The sequence below is a fragment of the Mirounga leonina genome, unplaced genomic scaffold (genome assembly GCF_011800145.1).
Source record: "Mirounga leonina isolate KUSES-001 unplaced genomic scaffold, KU_Mleo_1.0 Mir_82, whole genome shotgun sequence".
NCBI classification, from domain to species: domain Eukaryota; kingdom Metazoa; phylum Chordata; class Mammalia; order Carnivora; family Phocidae; genus Mirounga; species Mirounga leonina.
This window is the reverse complement of record NW_023270825.1, coordinates 30308543-30330918: the sequence shown is the minus strand read 5'-3', so window position 1 is coordinate 30330918 and position 22376 is coordinate 30308543. Positions and strand designations below refer to the sequence as shown.

The 22376-nt window shown below is 38.8% G+C and overlaps 1 protein-coding gene and 1 pseudogene across 2 annotated transcripts in view; both read right to left on the bottom strand.

Moving 5' to 3' along the window:
- The window catches only part of SYNJ2BP (synaptojanin 2 binding protein), a 38076-nt gene extending 18714 nt beyond the window's left edge, over nucleotides 1-19362 (bottom strand). The window contains exons 1-2 of one of the 2 annotated variants that reach the window (XM_034992556.1): nucleotides 19159-19362; nucleotides 12821-12877 (exon numbers count right to left, since the gene is read on the bottom strand). In XM_034992556.1, the coding sequence (XP_034848447.1) occupies nucleotides 12821-12877; nucleotides 19159-19222 (121 nt within the window). In that variant the 5' untranslated portion in view covers nucleotides 19223-19362. The remainder of the gene's footprint in view (nucleotides 1-12820; nucleotides 12878-19158) is intronic. The other variant, XM_034992557.1, reaches the window with a different exon arrangement.
- An 878-nt stretch (nucleotides 19363-20240) lies between these two features.
- On the bottom strand, nucleotides 20241-21182 carry LOC118002333 (annotated as a pseudogene).
- Nucleotides 21183-22376: the final 1194 nt, after the last annotated feature.

The window sequence follows — 22376 nt, the reverse complement described above, 5'->3', positions numbered from 1 at the left end:
CACTGATCCTTAGTTTCCTTTTCTGTAACATAAGGATTACAAATCCTGCCCTCTCTACCTCAGAAGGTAATTGGTAGGGTCCAATAACATAAAATCTGAAAAATTCCTTATGACCTACAAAGTAATTACGACAAGTGTAGTTGTCAACAGTGGTGCCTACTACCACCCCAAATCGGATAGTTTGACGGAGAAAAGATTAACAAATACACAGTACCAGTGTGAAATATAAGACAGATAAAAAGTCCATCCATCTATTAATAGGACAAGACTGGTTTGGAACTCAAACTTATTGAAATTAAGTATGTCTATAACTTGTGACCCAGACAGCCCGGTCATGAAGAGTTTCTAGCCAGAGTGGTATTTAAAATATGCAACAGTCAGTCCACCACATGCACCAACCAATTGCAACAGATGTCAGCTGGAAATACGCAGAAGGAGAAGGGCTATCCCAGTATGTATCTGCTGATTATCAACTGTGTCCCAGAAAAATCTTCCATAAATAGGGTAGATCACATATCCTGGTTTGTCTGGGAGTTTTTTTAATTTTATTTTAATATTTATTCATTTGAGACACAGAGATACAGGGAGAGAGAGAATGAGCAGGGGGAGAGGCAGAGGGAGAAGCAGGCTCCCCACTGAGCCAGGAGCCCGATGCGGGGCTCAATCCCAGGACCCCGGGATCACAACCTGAGCCGAAGGCAGACGCTTAACCATCTGAGCCACCCAGGCGCCCCATGGGAGTCTTGATATATACCTGCTGTCCCAGTATAATTAAAATAGTCCTCTTCAATTTAAAATCTCATCGTGGACCAATGTGACCATCCCACCTATAAAGGGTAATGTAAGAAAAAAAAAAGGGTGATGTAAGAATGTTAATTGCAGCATGCTTTGTGGTAGGGTGGAACTGATGGTAATTTAGGTGTCTATCCTTTAGGGAATAGATAACTAGAATTTGGTTAAGAGTTAGAAGATCTGAATAATCATATATAAGTTAACAGAGCTTTAAAATGTAATGTTGACATTAATAGCACAATACCTTCTTATAAATTAGAAACCCAGCACACAAAACAGTATTACCTACTTACAAAAGTGCATGTATATTTAAAGACATGCAAAGACACATTAGAATGGGTGCCTCTGGGGGAAAGATACAGGATGAGCTTTAGGGATGAAGGGTAAAAATAAAACCAGGGAGGGACCTTGCATGTACTGATGATGACAATGTGTGACGTAGCTAAAGGATATAATTCAGCTCTCAGCATCTATAATCCAGAAGGGGATGAAGGGAGAGGTAAAAAGAAAAAGACTGGGACTCAACAGACTTTTTAAAAAGTGAGGGAATGAAGTATTGCGTAGTGAACTCTGGTTATAATGTGCCAATAAATTTTTTTAAATGTGGTAAGATTAAAATGGGTGCTTGGAAGAGAAGTCTAAATGCAAAAAAGTATAAAGACAGCATAAGAATGACGCCACCATAGGACTGGGAGAGAAAGGAAGTATGTCTTTGTATAAGAGTTTTGTAAAGTTAAACAAGAAATGCCTTCTTGTGGATACCCCCCACCCATCTCCAGGTCTGGACCTTGAGCTTATTTATGCAGAAGAGCAGTAATAGCAGAAGCAACAGTTAATATTTATTGAGCATTTAATATGTACCAGGTACTATGCTATGCACTTTACATACGTCATCTCATTTAATCTTCTCAACAAACATGTGAAGTGATTATTACTCACATTTTACAGATGAATTTCAAGATGAGGCATGAAGAGATTAAATAATTTTACAAAAGGTCACACAGCTCTTCACAAAGCCAAGACAGTAAGTCAGGATATTTGATTCCCAAGTGTGAGTTTTAAACCATTTTGCCATACTGTATCTTTGTAGGAAATAGAAACAACTGCTTTAGGGAAACAAAGTCTGCTAAGCAAGGCTGCCTATCTTGGGAGTCAACCTGTCTGTGTTGGAATAATGGTTGTAGAACAGTTTCCAAAAATAATATGTTACAGAGGAAGAACTGGTCATTCTAGAGTTCTGTCACCTTAGTCAGAGTCCCTATTGTTTACTTTCAGGTAAGAGAAGGAAAAACCCTTCACTTATTTTAGATTCTTCTCTATAAAATCTAAAAGTTATAAAGTAAAAGAAAAAAACAATGTTTAACCATATTATATATTATTCTGGAAATAATAATTCTGGACATAACTAAAACGAAACAAAACAGTCCATTAACACCAACGATGGTAGCCACTTGTTGAATATGAACACCAGACTGACAAACACCCTATTTCCCCCCTATCAACCTGCAGGTTTTTTCTATCCCAAGATAATCTCACAAATTCTCCCTAGATGTCAATCAAACTTGCTGTTTGTTTAGTGGTAAAATATATGTAACATAAAATTTAACTTTTTAGCCATTTTTAAATGTTTAATTCAGTGGCATCAAGGACATGAACAATGTCGTACAACCATCACCACTATCCAGATCTACACCTCTTCCATCATCCCAAACATAAATTCTGTACCCATTAAACAGTAACTCCTCCCTCTTCTTCACCCCCGTGGAACCTCTATTGTACTTTATATCTCTAGTTTGCCTATTCTATATACCTCATATAAATAGAATCATACAATGTTTGTTCTTTTGTGACTTGCTTTTTTTCATTTAGCATAGTATTATCCAGGTTCATCCACGTTGTAACATGTATCAGAATTTCATTCCTTTTACAAGCTGAATAATATTCCATTTTATCTACATACTACGTATTGTGTATCCAGTCATCTGTCAATGGACATTTGGCTGTTTCCACATTTTGGCTACTGTGAATAATGCTAAGAACACTGGTGTACAAGTATCTGTTTGAGTCCCTGCTTTCAATTCTTTTGGGCAATTATCTAGGAACTGAATTGCTGGATCACATGGCAATTTTTTTTGACAATTTGAGGAAGTGCTCAACTGTTTCCCACAACAGCTGCATCATTTTACATTCCAACAAGCAACGCCCAAGGTTCCAATTTCCCCATATCCTCGCCAATACTATTTATTTTCACTTGTATTTTGGAGAATAGTTATTCTAGTGGATATGAAGTGGATGTGATATGTCATCGTGGTTTTGATTTGCACTTTCCTAAGGCCAGTGATGTTGAATATCTTTTCTTGAGTTTATTGGCCACTTGCAGATCTTCTCTGGAGAAATGTCCTTCAAGTCCTTTGCTTCTTTTGAATTGGTCTTGTTGTTGAGTGTTAAGAGTTCTTTATATATTCTGGATATTAATCCATTAACAGATATATGACTTGTGAATATCTTCTCTCATTCTGTGTGTTATCTTTAACTCTCTTTAGTTTCTTTTGATGCACAAAATTTTAATTTTGGTAAAACCCAATTTATTTTTTTCTTTTGTTGCCTGTGCTTTTGATGTTATATCCAAAAAATCACCAAGCCCAAAACTGTAAATATTTCCCCTATCTTTTCTTCTAAGAGTTTTATAGTGTTAGATCTTTTTTGGGGGGGCCGGGGCAGATATCCTGTTTATTAAGTTTTTATTTAAATTCCAGTTAGTTAACATAGAGTGTAGTATTAGTTTCAGGTGTGCAACATAGTTATTCAACACTTCCATACAACACCCAGTGCTTGTACCAAGTACATTCCTTAATCCCCACCACCTATTTAATCCATCCCCCCCCCCCACCTCCCCTCTGGTAACCACCAGTTTATCTCTATGGTTAAGAGCCTGTTTCTTGGTTTTCCTCTTTTTTCCTTGGCTCGTTTATTTCTTAAATTCGACATATGAGTGAAATCAAAATTTGTCTTTCTTATTTCACTTAGCATAATACTGTCTAGCTCCATCCATGTCATTGCAAATGGCAAGATTTCATTCTTTTTTATGGCCGAATAATATTCCATTGTATACATATACCACCTCTTCTTTATCCACTCATCAATCAATGGACATATCATAGTGTTATCTCTTACATCAATCAATGGACATAACATAGTGTTATCTCTTACATTTAGGTATTTGATGCATTTTTAGTTAACTTTTGTATGTGATGTAGGGCAAGAATCCAACTTCAGTGTTTTGCATTTGGAGACTGTTCCTAACATCATTTTTGGAAACTGTCCTTCAATGCAATGAATGGTCTTGGCACCCTTTCAAAAATCATTTGACAATATAGGAGAGGGTTTATTTCTGGGCCACCTATTCTATTCCATTGCTCTATACATCTGTCCTTATGTCCTTACACACCTGTCCTACCGCACTATTTGGAACACTGTAGCTTTGTAGCAAGCTTTGAAATCAGGAAGTTGTGAGTCCCCCAATTTTGTTCTTTCAAGATTGCACTGGCTACTGGGGGGGGGGTCCCTTGACATTTCATATGAATTGCAGAATGTGGTTTTCTATTTCTGCAAAAAGGCTGATTAGATTTTGACAAAGACTGCACTGAGTCTGCAGAATGCTTTGGATAGTATTGTCTGTCATCTTAACAATATTAAGTCTTTCAATCCATGAATGTGGAATATACTTCCACTTATTCATGTCTTTAATTTCTTTCAGTCAAATTTTGTAGTTTTCAATGTACAAGTTATTGCCTCCCTAAACTTATTTACAAGTATTTTATTGTTTTTGATGCTACTATAAATGGAATTACTTAATTTCCTTTCCAGATTGTTCATTGTTAATGTATAGAAACTAAACTGATCTTGTGTGTTGAGATTGTAACCTGCAACTTCGCTGAATTTGTTATAAATCCTAACAGGTTTTGTTTGTTTGTAGAACCTTTAGAGTTTACTACATGTAAGATCATGTCATCCATCTGTAAATAGAGACAATTTTACTTCTTCCTCTTCATTTGTATACCTTTTCTTTCTCTTTCTTGCCTAATCTTTCTGGTTAGAACTTTTATTTATTTTTTTAAAGATTTTATTTATTTATTTGAGAGAGAGGGAGAGAGAGCACATGAGTGGGGGGGGGGGAGGAGCAGAGGTAGAGGGAGAAGCAGACTCCCCACAGAGCAGGGAGCCCAATGCAGGACTCAACCCCAGGACCCTGGGATCATGACCTGAACTGAAGGCAGACACTTAACCAACTGTGCCACCCAGGCGCCCTGGTTAGAACTTTTAATACCATGTTGAACAGAAGTGGTGAAAGCAGACATCCTTATCTTGTTCCTGATCTTAGCTTTCATCCTTACGTAAGTATGATGTTAGCTGTGGATTCTTTGTGCATGGCCTTTATCATGTTGAGGAAATTTCCTCCTATTCCTACTTTGTTTTTAACATGGAAAGATGTTGAATATCCTTAAATGCTTTTTCTGTATCTGCTGAGATGATCATGTTGGTTTTTCCCCTCATTCTATTAATATGTCATATTACTTTGAATGATTTTCTTTTGTTGAATCATCTTTGCATTCATGGAATAAATCCCATTTTGTCATGGCATATATTCCTTTTAACATGTTGCTGAATTGAAACTGTAGCTTGATGATCACCCTAGCATTCCATGTGGAGGCAATTTCTGATCACAACCACAAGGAGCAGGACCCAAGCAGAACCTAGTAGCTTCACTGAGTTGATGAAATGGAGATTAGACTTTGGAGAGGGTGAGGTTGCTGGAAGTTGCAGGGCAAAGTTCTGGAAAGGAAGAACATAGGCAGAAAAAAAGAGATCCAAGTATCTGCACGAGTCTTAACCAAGTACTGGCCCATGCATATGTTGAGCCAAACTCCACAAAGCTGGAAAAACAAAAACTAGGAAGTTGCATGCTGAATAATTATCAGAGTTCACAAAATGCAAGAAGACTTTCAAGTTCTGACCAGCCAGATTGGAAATCCTCAACAATTCACTTGAAAATTCTGTGGACACTCACTTAGAGCACACCTCATTTGTAGAGCTGAACTATACCTGAAGTAAATGTTACTTTAGAACCTAGAAAAGGTTACAAACAGGCCTTCAGGAGGTCAAACCGATCTACAAATTACTTAACTGCCTGCTAAAACAAAGTTCAACATTGTAACATTAACAATGTTAATGTAATAAAACAAAATGCAGACATGCAACAATGTAATATTCACAAAATCCAGAATCTAACTAAAAATTAACATGCTAAGAAACAAGAAAACATGACCCATAATCAAGAGAAAAATCAGTCATTAGAAACAGAGCCAGAAATAATAAAGGATGAAATGGGCAGACAAGGATGTTTAAAAGGCTATTTTAACTATGTGGAAATAAAGTCAAACATAATGACAAAATGGAAGATTTTTTTTTTTTTAAGATTTTATTTATTTATCTGAGCGAGAGAATGGGAGACAGAGAGCATGAGAGGGGGAGGATCAGAGGGAGAAGCAGACTCCCCGCTGAGCAGGCAGCCCGATGTGGGACTCGATCCCGGGACTCCAGGATCATGACCTGAGCTGAAGGCAGTCGCTTAACCAACTGAGCCACCCAGGCGTCCCAAAATGGAAGATTTTTTTCAAGCCTTTAATCCATTTTGAGTTGATTTTTATATATGGTATAAGATAGTGGTTCAGTTTCATTTTGTTCATGTTTAGATGTCTTTTGCATTCTGTCTAGTTTTCCCAACACCATTTTTGGAGAGACTATCCTTTCCCTACTGTATATTCTTAGCCCCTTTGTCATTAATTAATTGACCATACATGCATGGGTTTATTTCTGGACTCTCTATTCTGTTCCATTGATGTACATATGAAAAGGGAAGATTTTTTTAAAAATGAAACTTACAGATTTGAAAATTACAATGTCTGAAAGGAAAAAATATACCAGATGTCATTAACAGCAGATTTGATACCATAAGAGAAAAGATCAATGAACCCGAAGACTTAGAAGGGAAACCACAGTAACATATAGGATAATAGCAATATATAACTGGAGTTCCAGAAAAAGAGGAAAAAGGGAAACAAAAAATATTTGAAGAAACAAATGGCTTGGGGTGCCTGGATGCCTCAGTCAGTTAAGTGTCTGCCTTCAGCTCAGGTCATGATCCCAGGGTCCTGGAATTGAGCCTCACATCGGGCTCCCTGCTCAGCGGGGAGCCTGCTTCTCCCTCTTCCCCTGCCCCTCCCCCCACTCATGTTATCTCTTGCTCTGCTCTCTCAAATAAATTTTTAAAAATTAAAAAAAAATTGGCTCAAATTTATGAAAAATTTACACAAACAGATCTAAGCTCAACAAACTCCAATCAGAATAAACAGAAAAGAAAAAAACAGCAAAGTATATCATAACCACATTCCTCAAAAACAGATATAAAGAGAATCTTAAAAGTAGTCACAGGAAAAAAGGACACATATGTACTAAGGCACAAAGATGAGAATGACAATAGTCTTTTCCTCAGAAACTATACATGCCTTAAGTCAACGAAACATCATCTTTAAAATGCTAAAAGAAAAACAAAAGTCAACTTAGAATTTTATATCCAGTGAATATAGCATTCAAAAAGAACGGTAAGGGGCGCCTGGGTGGCTCAGATGGTTAAGCGTCTGCCTTCAGCTCAGGTCATGATCCCAGGGTCCTGGGATCGAGTCCCGCATCGGGCTCCCTGCTAGGCAGGGAGCCTGCTTCTCCCTCTGCCTCTCTCTCTCTCTCTCTGACTCTCATGAATAAATAAAACTGAAAAAAAAAAAAAAAAAGAATGGCAAAATAAATATTTTTTCAGAAAATCAAAAGTTGCGAGAATTTGTCACAAGCAGATCTAAACTATGATAAATGTTAAAGGAAATCCTTCAGGCAAAAGAAAAATAACATTGAACAGAAACTGGATCTATATAAAGGAATAAAAGCACCAGAGATCATAAATACATGGGTAAACACAAGTTAAAATGGAAGGGATGGACATAGATATATTAAACAGCTGGACTGGCCCTTTTAACATCATAAAAAGTAGACTTCAGAATAAGGAGTATTACAGAGGACAAAAAAGGACACTTCCTAATGAAAAAGGAGTCAATTCACCAAGATGACAGTAAAACACTAAATATGAACATACCAAATAGCAGAACTTAAATATTTATGGAGCAAAAACTGAAATGAGAAAAAGCCAAATAAAAAATGACAGTTGTAGATTTCAACATTTCCCTCACAGTTAACTGACAGAACAAGTTGACAGAAAAATCAGTAAAAATACAGAACACTTGAGCAACACTAAGTACCAACTTAACCGAATTTATCTTTACAGAACAACACACTCAGCAACTATGGAATAACATTCCTTTCTAATAAACAGGTAATGTTCACGAAGATAGACCATAGGTTGCTCCTTAAGTCTGTCTTGCTCAATTTCAAAAGATAGACATAAATTAGAAATCAGCAAAAATAACTGTTTTAGTTTTCTTGGGCTGCCATAATAAAATACCATAGACCACACAGCTGAAATTTCTGTTCTGGAGGCTTGGGAAGTCCATAATCAAAGTACAGCTAAGAAAATTTCATGCTGAGGCCTCCTCTTGATTTGTAGGTAGCCACCATCTCACTATGTGCTTCTTGTGCATGTGCAGAGAGAGAGAAGAGTTCTCTGGGTCTCTACAAGGACACTAATTCTATAGGATTGGAGCCCCACCCTTAACTTCATATAACTTTAATTACTTCTGTAAAGGCCTAATCTCCAAATCTCCAAATACTGTCACACTGAGGGTTAAGGCTTCAACATATGAATGGGGGGTAGGGGCCACAAACATTCAGTCGATAACAAAAAGATATTGAAAAAATTCCCTCAATGTTTGGAAAACAAATAACCAATGAGTAAAAGATAAAACCATAAGGGAAAATAGAAAACATTGTAGTTGAATGACAATGAAAATGAAATCACAATATATTAAAAATTGTGGGATGTAGCCAAAGCAACATTTAGAGGGAAATTTACAGCTTTACATGCTCACAGAAGAAATAAATAGGTATAAAATCAATGACTTCAATTTCTATCTTAAGAAGCTAGAAAAAGGGGTACCTGGGTGGCTCAGTCATTAAGCGTCTACCTTCGGCTCAGGTCATGATCCCAGGGTCCTGGGATCAAGTCCCGCATCAGGCTCCCTGATCAGCAGGAGTTGGCTTCTCCCTCTCCCACTCCCCCTGCTTGTGTTCCTTCTCTTGGTGTCTCTCTCTCTGTCAAATAAAAAAAAATCTTAAAAAAAAAAAAAAAAAAAAAGAAGCTAGAAAAGGAAGACTAAGTTAAACCTAAAGGAAGTAAAAGAAGAAAATAATAAAAGAGAAAAAAATTTAACAAAGCCAAAAGATGGTTCTTTGAGAGGATTAAAAAGGTTGATGAACTGCTAGCAAGACTAATCCAGAAAATGTAATTTACAGATTACCAATTTCAGGAATACAAAATGGATTATCACTATATATCCTAAAGATATTAAAAGGATAAGGGAATATTATGAATAATTATGGTATTATCAATAAAACAGGAGAATTCTTTCAAAAAAACCCCACAACTTATCAAAATTGACTCAAGAAGAAACAGAATATCTGAATATCCCCATATCTATTAAAAATATCTCCAAGTGGGGCGCCTGGGTGGCTCAGTTGGTTAAGCGACTGCCTTTGGCTCAGGTCATGATCCTGGAGTCCCTGGATCGAGTCCCGCATCGGGCTCCCTGCTCGGCGGGGAGCCTGCTTCTGCCTCTGACCCTCTCCCCTCTCATGTGCTCTCTCTCTCTCATTCTCTCTGTCTCAAATAAATAAATAAAATCTTTAAAAATATATATATATATCTCCAAGTGTATTAAAGATATTGAATTCATAATAAAAAAATATTCCCACAACTTCAGGCCTAGAATATTATACTGGTGTATTATAGCAAACATTTGAGGAAGGAATCATTCCCTTATGCAAAAAAATCCACAATATATTCAGTAATTTCACAAAATGTTTCTCAACCCATTTTATGCAAACAAGATAATCTTGATACCAAAATATGAAATATATATTAGAACAAAACTACAGAAAAATATTACTCATGTACATAGACTCAAAAATCCTCAAGAAAACATTAACTAATTGAATCCAGCAATATATAGAAAGCATGAATGTGGGGTTTACCTAAGGAATATAAGGTGGTTTTAACACTGGTCAATCAAGTGAACAAATTTAGCAGTTAGTAAAGGAAAAATCATGATTATCTCAGTATATGCAGAAACAGCAGGTGGCAAAAGTCAGCACCTTTTCATGATAAGAATTCTCAGCAAACTAACAATATAAGTAACATTAAGTCTGATTAAAAGCATCTACAAACAACTAACATCCCTAAAACTAGGTACAAGGAAAGGATGTCCACTCTTTCCACTAGTATTTAGCACTGTACTGGAGGTCCTAGTCAGTACAGTAAGAAATAAAAGACAAAGATTAGAAAGAAATAAAACTGTCACTGTTGATGGGTATGTATATGTGGGAATGGGGGGCATATGGGAAATCTCTATACCTTCCTGAATTCTGCTGTGAAACCAACAGTGCTCTAAATAAATAGTCTTAATTTTAATAAATTAATATTTGCCTGTTGGTGGGAATGCAAAGTGGAGCAGTCACTGTGGAAAACAGTATGGAGGTTCCTCAAAAAGTTAAAAATAGGGGCGCCTGGGTGGCTCAGTTAGTTGAGCATCCGACTCTTGATCTTGGCTCAGGTCTTGATCTCAGGGTCAGGAGATGAAGCCCCGAGATGGGTTATCACACTGGGCGTGGAGCCTACTTAAAAAAAAAAAAGAAAAGTTAAAAATAGAACTACCTTATGATCCAGTAATCACACTACTGGGTATTTACCCCAAAATACAAAAACACTAATTCAAAGAGATATATGCATCCCTATGTTTAGAGCAGCATTATTTACAATAGCCAAACTATGGAAACAGCCCAAGTATCCACAGACTGATAAAGGATAATGGATAAAGTGGTATATACATACAATGCACTACTACTCAGCTACAAGAAAGAATAACATCTTGCCATTTGCAACAACATGGATATAGCTAGACAGTATTATGCTATGTGAAATAAGTCAAAGACAAATACCATATGATTTCACTCATATGTGCAATTTAAGAAACAAAACAAATGATCATAGGAGAAAAAAAGAGAGAGTCAAACCAAGAAACATACTCTTAATTCTAGAGAACAAACTGATGGTTAGCAGAGGGGAGGTGGGTGGGGGGATGGGTGAAATATGTGATGGGGAATTAAGGAGTACATTTGCCCCGATGAGCACTGAGTGTTGTACGGAAGTGCTGAATCACCATACTGTATACCTGAAACTAATATTACACTGTATTTTAACTATACTGGAATTAAATTAAAAAAAAATTAGTAACTACTACTTCCCTGTTTTTCACCCTTTTACACACACAGCTGTTCCATATCTCCATGACTTTGTCCTCTTCCCTTTGCCTGGAAACATACTTCACTGTAATTACTTGTTTAATTATCTCTTTACCCGACTGCAGTAATTAGTTTCAATTATGAATAAGCTGCCATAAACATCCGTGCCCAGGTAACCGGCTTTTGTTCATTTTTATATCTCCTGTGCCCATACAGCACCTTATAAGTATACACACCTCAGTTGGTGTGAAGTGACTGTTAATGCCATTGGAAATAACACCCAGGCCAGGAACTCCTAACATTTCCAGTTCTGAGGAAATCTAGCAAGGTTTAAAAATGTTTCTGTGAGACTCTAGCAAGCCTTTTCATAACCCAAAAAGGGAACACAAAAGAAAAAGAAAAATATAGAAGGAAAAGGTCAATGACCTTAAAATTCCTATGACACAGGTTACCCTGCCTTTCCTGGATGACTCACCTCTTATCGGGCTGAAGTCTATTTTCCACATAGCAGTGGTAATGGCAGGCACCATTTAAGCACTTTAAATAAATTGAGTTATATTTTGGTAAAATACTTAGAACAGTGCCCGGCACAGAGTCTACAATATAAAAGTATTTGTAAAACAAACAAATCCATTTAAGTCTCACAACTCCATGAGTAGGTTTGATTAATACTCTCATCCAAGGAAAATGAGGCATTTAGAAGTTTGGTAACTTGCCCAAGGTCTCACAGCTAAGTTACTCAGCATTCTGGCTCTTAGTCACTATGCTCTGCTGCTCACTGCAATTACATTAAAATTCAATTCTCTTCCGTAGCCACAGTATCTAGCAAAAAATAAATATATGTGGATTGAAAGAATGAATGAATGATTCAAATGAGTGACTCAAGAGGTGAAACGAGGAGGCATCTTTTCATTCTATTATTATGCTATCATGCTCTGCAGAAATCCTCTGCTGCAAAGATGAAATACATCCCTTGCTTTTTGTTACGTCTTCCAAAAGACATGAACAAGTAAATACGCATTGACAAAGAGAGAAAGAGGGAAAATCTTTAACACTGATGGAACAAAAAGATGGTGCCACAATCCAAAAATGTGTTATGCCCATGGCCAGTCCCTCTCTATCACAGTGCTCCATCTAACAGGGGCAACAAAGAACATGGCCTCCCAAAGATGGTTCAGGCAGTACCTGCCAGGATGTATACCTGGGCCTCTTTTTATTGTTCTGTAAAAGAAGATTCAAAATGAAGGAAGCACTGCTAAGAGTCACTCAAAATAGAGTGCAAAGGACATTGAGGAAGTAGGCCCTATGCACTCTCCTGTTTCAATTCTCAGAACACCATGAACTTTTGATTTTTGCCAATTGGACACATCCTTTTACTTTGGGCAAAAGAGAGATAATGTAACACCTGTTAATTAAATAGCAAATCCTGCACTAGATAATCAGTTTAAACTCTGCCAGCACCATTATAATTTTTTCAAAACAAGTTATGCGACTTTGTGGTTTTTACCTTTATAAGGCTGTACTCCCGGCTCACAATTCAGGGCACTTTCAATTTCGGTTGACCCTGTCTCCCAGTGAAACCCAAAAAAAACATTCTGGTTACTTTACAGCCTCTTCTTCTCATTGACAGCTCCTCTAAACTACTTCTGAAATATCTATGTAGGTATCTTTAATCTCTCATTTCAGGATAAGCCTTTGTTCAAACAGTGAATGTATATGCCAGGTCTCAACTAGATCATGTCTCCATTTGCTCCCTTGCTTTCAAAATGTTTCAATCTCTTCATTTTTACCTCACATTACAGTCTGTACCCACCCCCCACTGCCCTCTTTTCAACTTTCTCTTACTCTACTGCTTCTTGCCCAAAATATGGTAATCTGTACATTGTAGTAGGCATGGATACACCATAGTTTTGTACAAGGGGAGGATATTATCTAATTTGTTTCCAAAACATTTCCTAAAGACATTTAATACGGTCTTGAGTCTTTTGTCTGACTCTATAAGGAACAGAACATATCTTATGAAGGTCCATAGCTATTTTGGTTATTCTACCTCTTGAAGGTACTTGCCATATGCCTACCATAATTAATAATTATTCTATTGAATTGCAAAATTCTTAAAACTAGGGATCTTTTATTCTTTATTTTAGTATCTATGATTCCTAATCATAGTGTAGGCACATAGTAAACACTAAATGAATGTTTTTAAGAACAGTTTCCCAGGGGCGCCTGGGTGGCTCAGTTGGTTAAGCGACTGCCTTCGGCTCGGGTCATGATCCTGGAGTCCCGGGATCAAGTCCCATATCGGGCTCCTTGCTTAGCAGGGGGTCTGCTTCTCCCTCTGACCCTCCCCCCTCTCATGTGCTCTCTCTCTCTCACTCTCTCTCTCAAATAAATAGATAAAATCTTAAAAAAAAAAAAAAAGAACAGTTTCCCTTTATTTCTGACTCTCCTGAAACCAACAGTTTGTTCCTATTCTATCATCTTAGATCTTTTTCCTCAAGAATTTTGCACTTATTCAAATACAGTCATTGATGACTTTTCTGCCTAGTCATGTGGCTTTAAAAAAATGTTTCTATAGCTCAGCATCTACCAGCTTGCCTACTTCTCCAAAGTAATTCCTAGATGTTTTACTTTACAGTTATTCTTAAGGATTGTCTTGAAAAAATATTAACAAAAATGATCCTTGAAGCAATCTTTAGAGACTTGTATAATACACACTTCTCACTCTATGTGATTTTCTAGCTATTCCATCTCCTTGTTTCTTGAATCTTAAGTTTCTTATGCATTAGAACGCATTACGTTCAAATTCATTCTTAAGGTTAGTGGAGAACCCTGTTTGATGTTTTGAAAGCTGAAAGAGAACATGTTACTGGTTCTCTTTACTTAACATTCTATTTTTCTGACATTTATCAGTTTTCCTAGTCATTTCATGAACACTTACCCACCACTTTGTGTCATACCCAGCAAGGCATTAGGAAAACAAAAGATGAAGTATATACCTTTGAATCAGAAGAGCTCAGGGTGAAGTAGAGGGAGGAGACACAAGTAAAGAAGCAAATGTAGAAATAAACACTAAGACAGGGATATGCACAGAGTCCAGTTGGAGCCTAAAGAGAACAAAAACTTTGTATGAAGGTTCAGAGCCTAGGTTTTTAAGTCACATGGACTTGACCCTGATTCTTAACTCTACTTCTTAAAGAATTGCGTGACATAGGAGTCAAGGTTTTCTCATTTGTAAATGGGATAATAATAATTTCAACTGTTCCTTGTTGGGAGTACATGAAACAAAGTGCTTAGTTTAGCAATACATGACAAGCATTCAATAAATGGTGTATGATATTCATAACAAGGAGGCAGCTAGACTATATAAGGCTTCCTGGAGGAGGTGACTCTTGAATTCGGTCTTAATCAATGAATAGGAAGGGGAAGGAATCAAGATGGAACCTTAGAGAAAGGTTAAATTTCCACACTAGCATTAAGAACTTTTCATAATCCAGTCTACCTCAGCAACTTCATCTCCCTTCACTCTCCTAAATGAACCCTCCCTTCAATCCAGACTGGTATACTCACTGACCTCAGAATATGCTTTACTAATTTTCTCTTTTCTATTACTGGTTAGGCCATACCCTTCCCTGTGCCTGGCACTGGTCTGTCTATAAGACCAACATAAATTCTACCTTGTAATTGATGAGTCTGGCCCCTATCAATGGCTCCATTCTTTGAACCTTTCCAGCACAAGGTCAGATTAACACACTCCCTGCCACACTTCCTCTGCCCTCTGACAACATACATGCTCATCATAGTCCTTAACCATCCTTTGCACTGAGATTTCACTTTTCACATGTGAATGTAATGTCTCCATTGGAATGTAAATTCCATGAGGGTAAGACTTCATGCAAGCAAGACATATAGCATCTTAGTCTCAGATCTATTTGGTACATGAATGAACAGTTCAGAAAATGTAACAACAGTCTCAAGGTCAAATGCAAAGCACAAGACCAATCTGTAGAGACTTAAATGCTTGGACTTAATGGGGTTTCTTGTTTTTAGGTTCTTACCTTGGTATGCCCTCAACTCTATCAACAGCAAACTATAAAAACTTTCCACTGTGGACTGCGCAAGTCATTTAAGATGGGTCAAATCCTTAAGGCATGATATAATCAAACAAAGGCCAGGAGAAAGGTTGGCAGTCAACTCCTTAGACATGGCTACTATATTGGAAGGTAATATATAGAATAGTAGAATCAATAGATCTAGGTTAAACTTACTGGCTTTAGAACTTGGACAAATCCCTAACCTCTCTGAGAGATCATTTCCTCATCTAATAATGTGGATGAATCACTTAGCACTCAGTTGCTGTGAAGATTAAATGAGTTAATATACAAAGTAACTAGCACAGTGCCAGAAATATAATACCCCCCAATTATTCATTACTAAAACATCATACCAACCCAGTATCCTCTGCAAAAAAAGTAGAAAAATAGAGATTCTCTTCCTTCTTTAAAGATAATATATCAGGAGCAACCTGCTGAAACTCACTGAGGCCTCAGTGCTGAACAAGGAATCCTAATGTCAACACCCAGTGGGTCACAAGGTTGTCTTTATGGCCAATCTCTACCTGTTACAGTGGGGCGGGGAGGTGGGAGGAGCTAGATTAGATTCTTGTGATACTTCTTAGAGCAACTGGGTCTTTTCAAAATTAAGAACTCTTAATTTGATAAAGGACAATGTGGGAGGCTTAGAGACTGTAATCAAGCTGAACTCCCACAGAAAGAAAAAAGATCAACAGTATTCCATAAAGGATAAAAGGTGAACTCTTCAAGCCTTTGAAGCCATTTAAAATTGTGACCGCTGCCTCTGACAATTCTTCAGATCACCCACTGTTAGTGCAAAATGGCAGGAATCATAAAATAACATGTGGAATGGGCCAAAAAAATCATCATCTCTTGGAAGTGGAAGACACCTCCAAAGTCATCCAGCCTAAGTGTCGCCTTAAACAGCTGAGGAGGTAGGAATAGGAGAGATGCCATGCTACATGCCAAGCTTCTTTCTGCCTCCCCAGATAGTCACTTCTTTGTCATAACTTCCCCAAGATTTCATCCTTGCAGTAAGCATGATCAGACAGAATAAGCTCATTTACCTTACAAAATGGGCCCAAACACTGAAAATATCCCAAGACTCTTGCCCTTGGCAGAACACAGGTACAAAAGTGCAAAAGAATACACATTTTTTTGTTGCTGTTAGCTGATTAAACTATCAGGTCTCTGCATAGGAAGTTGTACATAGAGAGTGACAATGTTGCCTACAAACAGAAATGCATACTTAGAACTAGAGGCTTTTCATATTTCTTCCACAGAACAAAAGATGTCTATGAGCCTACCGAAGTTACTGGAAGTTTCTGGTGGTGATAAATGACTTCTTCCCTCAAGATGACACAGGGAAGAAAAGCTGAATCAGAATGTGAGACTTCTTAGAAGTACAACATACCAGGTAACTAGTTTTGAGAGGTGATAAACAGAAACATGAAATATTCTCTTGTTAACTGAAGCAAGCAAACGTCAAATGACTGTTTTTATCCCTGTTCAATCCTAAATTTGTGGCTCTATTCTCCCAAACTCTTAAGTTTATCAACCTATATGAGTAAGACATGAAAATACTCAGGAAAATTCAAGAAGTCACCTGATGAATAAATATTCATTGTGAATAAACACACATGTACTATAGAAACTAAACTACTTTGGGGGGAAATATATTAGCTCGATACAATTATTCTTCTTAATTAGTACCATGAAGTTTGTTCTAACTCTAATGATTCAGAAAAATGTCAACACCAGGAATTTTAGGTCTGCAAGATCAAGAGGATCAGAAATTTTCGCAAATGGTGAGCTGACCATTAGTCAACCCTGCTATGCAAACACCAAAAAATGTGAAGTGATATTACACTGAACTTTAACTTTCAGTGACTTGAACACACAAGATAGTATCAGAGTTCTGCTCTGCTGTAGTCAGGAGATCCTGGAAGTACTGTGGATGCCACAGCAAAAGAACCATGTCAAAGTACGTGAAATTCTTAAGAGACAAGAATTAAATCCCAAATCACATGAAGGCAGCTAATATTATAATCAGGGATACCTAGGCTATAGAGCAAACAGACAACACAGGAGAACAACTTTAAATACTTGCAGGACAATCAGAAAAGGAACTAGCATTGTTTTAACTGGCCCTAGAGTGCCTATGGATGAAAAGTACAGGAAAGCAGATTTTTGGGTTAACAATACTTTTCCATATTAGCCTCAAAAGTCAATAAACATTAAGAGTGAGAGAATGAGAAATTTACATAAAATAGGAAAAATGAATCTAAAAGAACTGGCATACTGAATGAGCATTCAACAAACGTTTAGGAGCTCCTATGAAGCATGACACTAAATCATGCAGGTTAGAATGAATTACATGTCCATACGTAAAGCTGACTTCCAGTCTTGTGTAACAAGAAAAAAAGACAACGTATGGATGATTCTGAAAGCTATATTTTATGAAGAATAGTCTATAAGTGGTGGTCAAGATACTGCAAAATTCCACATGAGCAAAGATGATGGACTGTTCTAGGTAGTGGAGATGTGAGCAGAAAGGAGCAGATTTACAGAAACATTTCAGAACTAGAGCTCACAGTACTTGATGAGTTACTGAAGACTCTTGGAAAAACAGTATTTAGCAGGATTTACTGTGCTAATCTAGCTATTCATCTATCAACAATAACAATAGTAGCAAACAAACAGTGCTTTCCAGGTGTCAGGCCATGTTCTGAACGTTTTACACAGATTAACTCATTTCATTCTCATAACCCTATGAAGTATAGTCTATTAACATGCACATTTTATGGATGAGAAACTAAGGCATAGCTTCTATCAGTAAAGTCAGTCAGACAACCAATGTCAAAGTTCTAGTAAGAGGTTAGATACCAGATGGATCTACATAATCCCAAAGCTAAAACTCTTAATCCATACACTAGACAGCTGTAAAGGGAAGGCAACAAAACCCAAGGCAGGCTGCACGGAAGTAGCATTAAGAGCCCAGTGGAGAGGGTTGGTAGAAACGGGGGGGTTCGAGGGGAAGGCTGAGGATTTAGCGGTATCAGAATCACAGGACGTGCTTTAAAAAAAAAAAAAGAAAGAAAACCTAAACAAACAAAACCTGCATTGAATCCAAATTCCTAGAGATGGGACCTAGGAATCAACATTTTTTTTAAAGATTTTATTTGGAATTAACATTTTTTTTTTTTAAAGCAAAACCGAGAAACCCTGGGTAATTTTGAGGCACAACCAGGTTTGAAAGGTGCTGTAGCAAATCTCTAAGGTTTCTTTCCGTTTTAGCATTCCAGTTGACACTCTAAATTAATTTCCCAAAAACGGAAAGAAGGCGGGGGGGGGGGGATTTCTAGCACCAAGAAAACGGCTCTGCATTTACTCAACACCGTTTACGCTCCCATTTTTACTAAACAGTCTCTCACAGGAAAAGGGATAAAGTAGGCAACGGAAGGAGGGGTGTGGTGTTAAAAAGCAGGCTTTGGGGCAGAACTTTCTAGGCCTATTAGCACGCGAAAGAAAACCTTCCTGACTATAAATACATGCGATGATCCGACTGAAAAATGAGGTGGAGTCCTCAGATCCGGGTCGGGCTAACGATGGATGCCAATATAGTCTTCTACGTGCTCAGAGCGTTGCAGGTAACCTCTAGGCCGGGCCCTGCCGGCTCCAAGGCCAAAGGAATCGCGCTCAGGAGAGGTGTCCGCTCTGCAATTACAACCTCAAGCACCCTGCTCCCGGAGACGACCTGTGCCGCACATACCCGAGGGTCCTCTGGTAAGATTGATTTCCTCCTCAGTGACCAAATAATCCACTCTTCCGTTCATGTCTCACTGCTCTTTTGGCTTCCCACCCGGGTCGGTGGGGGCTCGCGCAGGTGAAGGTGAACCAGTCTCCGCCGAGCGCCCAGAGCCCAGCACTTTCAGTTCAGCAGCCCGCAGACCGGAAGAGGAAGCCGCGAGCGCTGGGAGCGCAGGGCATGCTGGGAGTCGTGGTTCTCCCGGCTTCTTTCGTCCCGCCCGCGCCACGCACTGCGAGCCGAGCGACGAGTCGGTTACCCTCCTACCTTACCGTTGGGGGTGGGGATCGTAAAGATTGGAGACACAAATTAATTGATACTGGCGAGGAGAAATTAAACATAAAATCTCCTGACATCTCAGAAAACCGCTACAAACATGGGGGAAAAAATAAGTTCTGTTATTCAGATTAGGAGGGGCGTCGCAGGCAATCCGCTAATGCGACTCCAGAGGAGATCTCACCCTTTTATAGAGCCAGGCAAATACAGTCCATTCCATGCACGTTCTCGTGTAAAAGGACTTAACACAGTTTCCTGTATACATTCTTCGGCATGTCACCCCTGTAGTGGCCACCTGTGTCAGTTAATTGCCACGATCCAAAGGAAAAATAAAACTATGACAAGCAGGTACTTAAAGCTTTGACTCATGCCACCCTCACTTCCAAGCCGCCTCAACATGTTGATTGAATGAGTGGATAAAATGATCATAATAAAAAGCGGAATATCGTAAGTGAAAAAAGTAAAGTATAAGTGAGAATGGAATATCAAGAGAGGAGAGGAAATAGAAATGGGAAATGCAAATCATCAATGAAGAAATATGAAACAAATGAATAAACAAAACAGAGAAATAGACTCATAGATAAAGGAAAAAAAACTGTTGGTTAACAGAGTGGGAGGGATTGGGGGGTGGGCAAAATAGGTGAAGGGGATAAAGAGGTACAAAATTCCAGTTATAAAATAAGTAAGTCATGGAGATGTAATGAATATAGGGAATATAGCCAATAATATTGTAGGAACAAACCATAGTGAGGTGCATGTGAGCACCGAGTCAAGGGAGAGGGAGACAGGAGTGAGGCCAAGAGAAGGTAGGAAGGGGGCCCCATAGGCCCCCTAGGGATCACCCCCACAGTGGTACCTCCATTTTTCCAGTGACTGTGAAGACCTACTAGGCCCTAACCTTTTGACCCCCACCCCATCCCTGGCCAGGGCTTTGAACACCAGTCCCAAATCATTCTACCCTCCCTTGCTCCATCTTCATTTGCTCAGGCTTCCAGCCTCACCCTTCTCCTCTTCCACACTCTTCTCTGTGATTAGTATTATGTTAGGGTACTGTGTGAGCCGCAGAGAGGCTGGGAACCAGGAGGCAGGATGGAGATGGGGCAAAGAGAGGAGAAGAAGAGCTTGTTCAAGGATCCTTCTCCTCACGGGATCCCAAACTGTACAACCAGCTCCTCTTCTGCATCCACTTGGATCTGAGAAAGTGCATTGTAGGCATAAACAGCTATCATGGAAACCTGCTGCAAGTCGGAGAAGGGGATGGGCTCGCTGGGCAGCACTTGGTGGGGCTGGCTGGTGAGAGATGGCAGCCACGGCAGCTTCTTCCAGTGGGTCAGGCTGAGGCTCAGCACAGCCAAGCGGGTGCTGTACTGCTCCATGCCCTGGGAGTCCGCAGCAAACACGTCAATGATGTTGCTGGCTGTCTTAGCAAGGATGGAGGAGAGCGAGTGGGAGGCAGGCTGTGGTAGTTGTGTTCAGCTCCTTTGAGGGCTTTGGCAGGGGGGCTGCTAGGATCCAGCAGCAGCTTCTGCTCCTCTTGGTCCTGGTCCAAGTACTCGTTCTCGCTGCTGTAGCAGCACCCCATAGCTGGGGTCCGGTTGGGCGCTCAGGCCAGGGGAGGAAGGCCGGCATCCCTTAGGATCCCTTCAGTCACATGACCTGTGGCTGCATCCAGCAAGCAACCACCCGCCTCCCCACCTAGCCCTTCCCAGAGCCGCGCAGTTGCCCTTGTTCCTCTATGTTTTAAAGTCTATTTTGTGGTAAGTGAAATAAGTCAATCAGAGAAAAATGATTATCATATGATCTCACTGATATGTGGAATTTAAGAAACATAACAGAGGATCATAAGGGAAGAGAAGAAAAAATAAAACAAGATGCAATCAGAGAGGGAGACAAACCGAAAGAGACTCTTAATCATAGAAACAAACTGAGGGTTGCTGGAGGGGAGAGGAGTGGAGGGATGGGGTGACTGGGTGATAGACATTGAGGAGGGCACGTGATGTCATGAGCACTGGGTGTTATATAACACTGACGAATCACTGACCTCTACCTCTGAAACTAATAATACATTATAAGTTAATTAATTGAATTTAAATTTAAAAATAAGTAAACAAAGTCTATTTTGTCTGATATGAGTATTGCTACCTCAGCTTTTTTATTTTCACTTTCATTTGCATGGAATATCTTTTTCCATAAGTTTCAGTCTATGTGTGTCTTTAAGTCTGAAGTGAGTCTCTTGTAGACAACATATAGATGGGTCTTTTTTTTTAAATGTATTCAGTCACCTTATGTCTGTCTTTTGATTGGAGCATTAGACCATTTACATTTAAAGTAATTAATTGACAGGCATGTACTTTGTTGCCATTTTGTTGTTTTCTGTAGTTGTCTGCTCCTTTTTCTTACTCTCTTCCCTTGTGATAGATGACTTTAGTGTTACGCTTGGATTCCTTTTTATTTTTTGTATATCTATCATAGGTTCTCAGTTTGTTACCATGAAGTTCATATATAAAATTCTAAGTGTATAACAGTCCATACTAAGCTGATGGTCGCTTAAGTTTGAACACATTCTAAAAGCACATTTATACGTCTCCCTCCATGTTTTATATATATATATATATATTATACCTTATATCTCTTTATGAATCCCTTTACTCATTTTTTGATATAATTGATTTTACTTTTGTCTTTCAACCTTCATACTAGTTTTTTTTTTTTAAGATTTTATTTATTAATTTGACAGAGAGAGACACAGTGAGAGAGGGAACACAAGCAGGGGGAGTGGGAGAGAGAGAGAGAGAGAAGCAGGCTTCCCGCTGAGCAGGGAGCCTGATGCGGGACTCGATCCCAGGACACTGGGATCATGACCTGAGCCGAAGGCAGACGCTTAACGACTGAGCCACCCAGGCGCC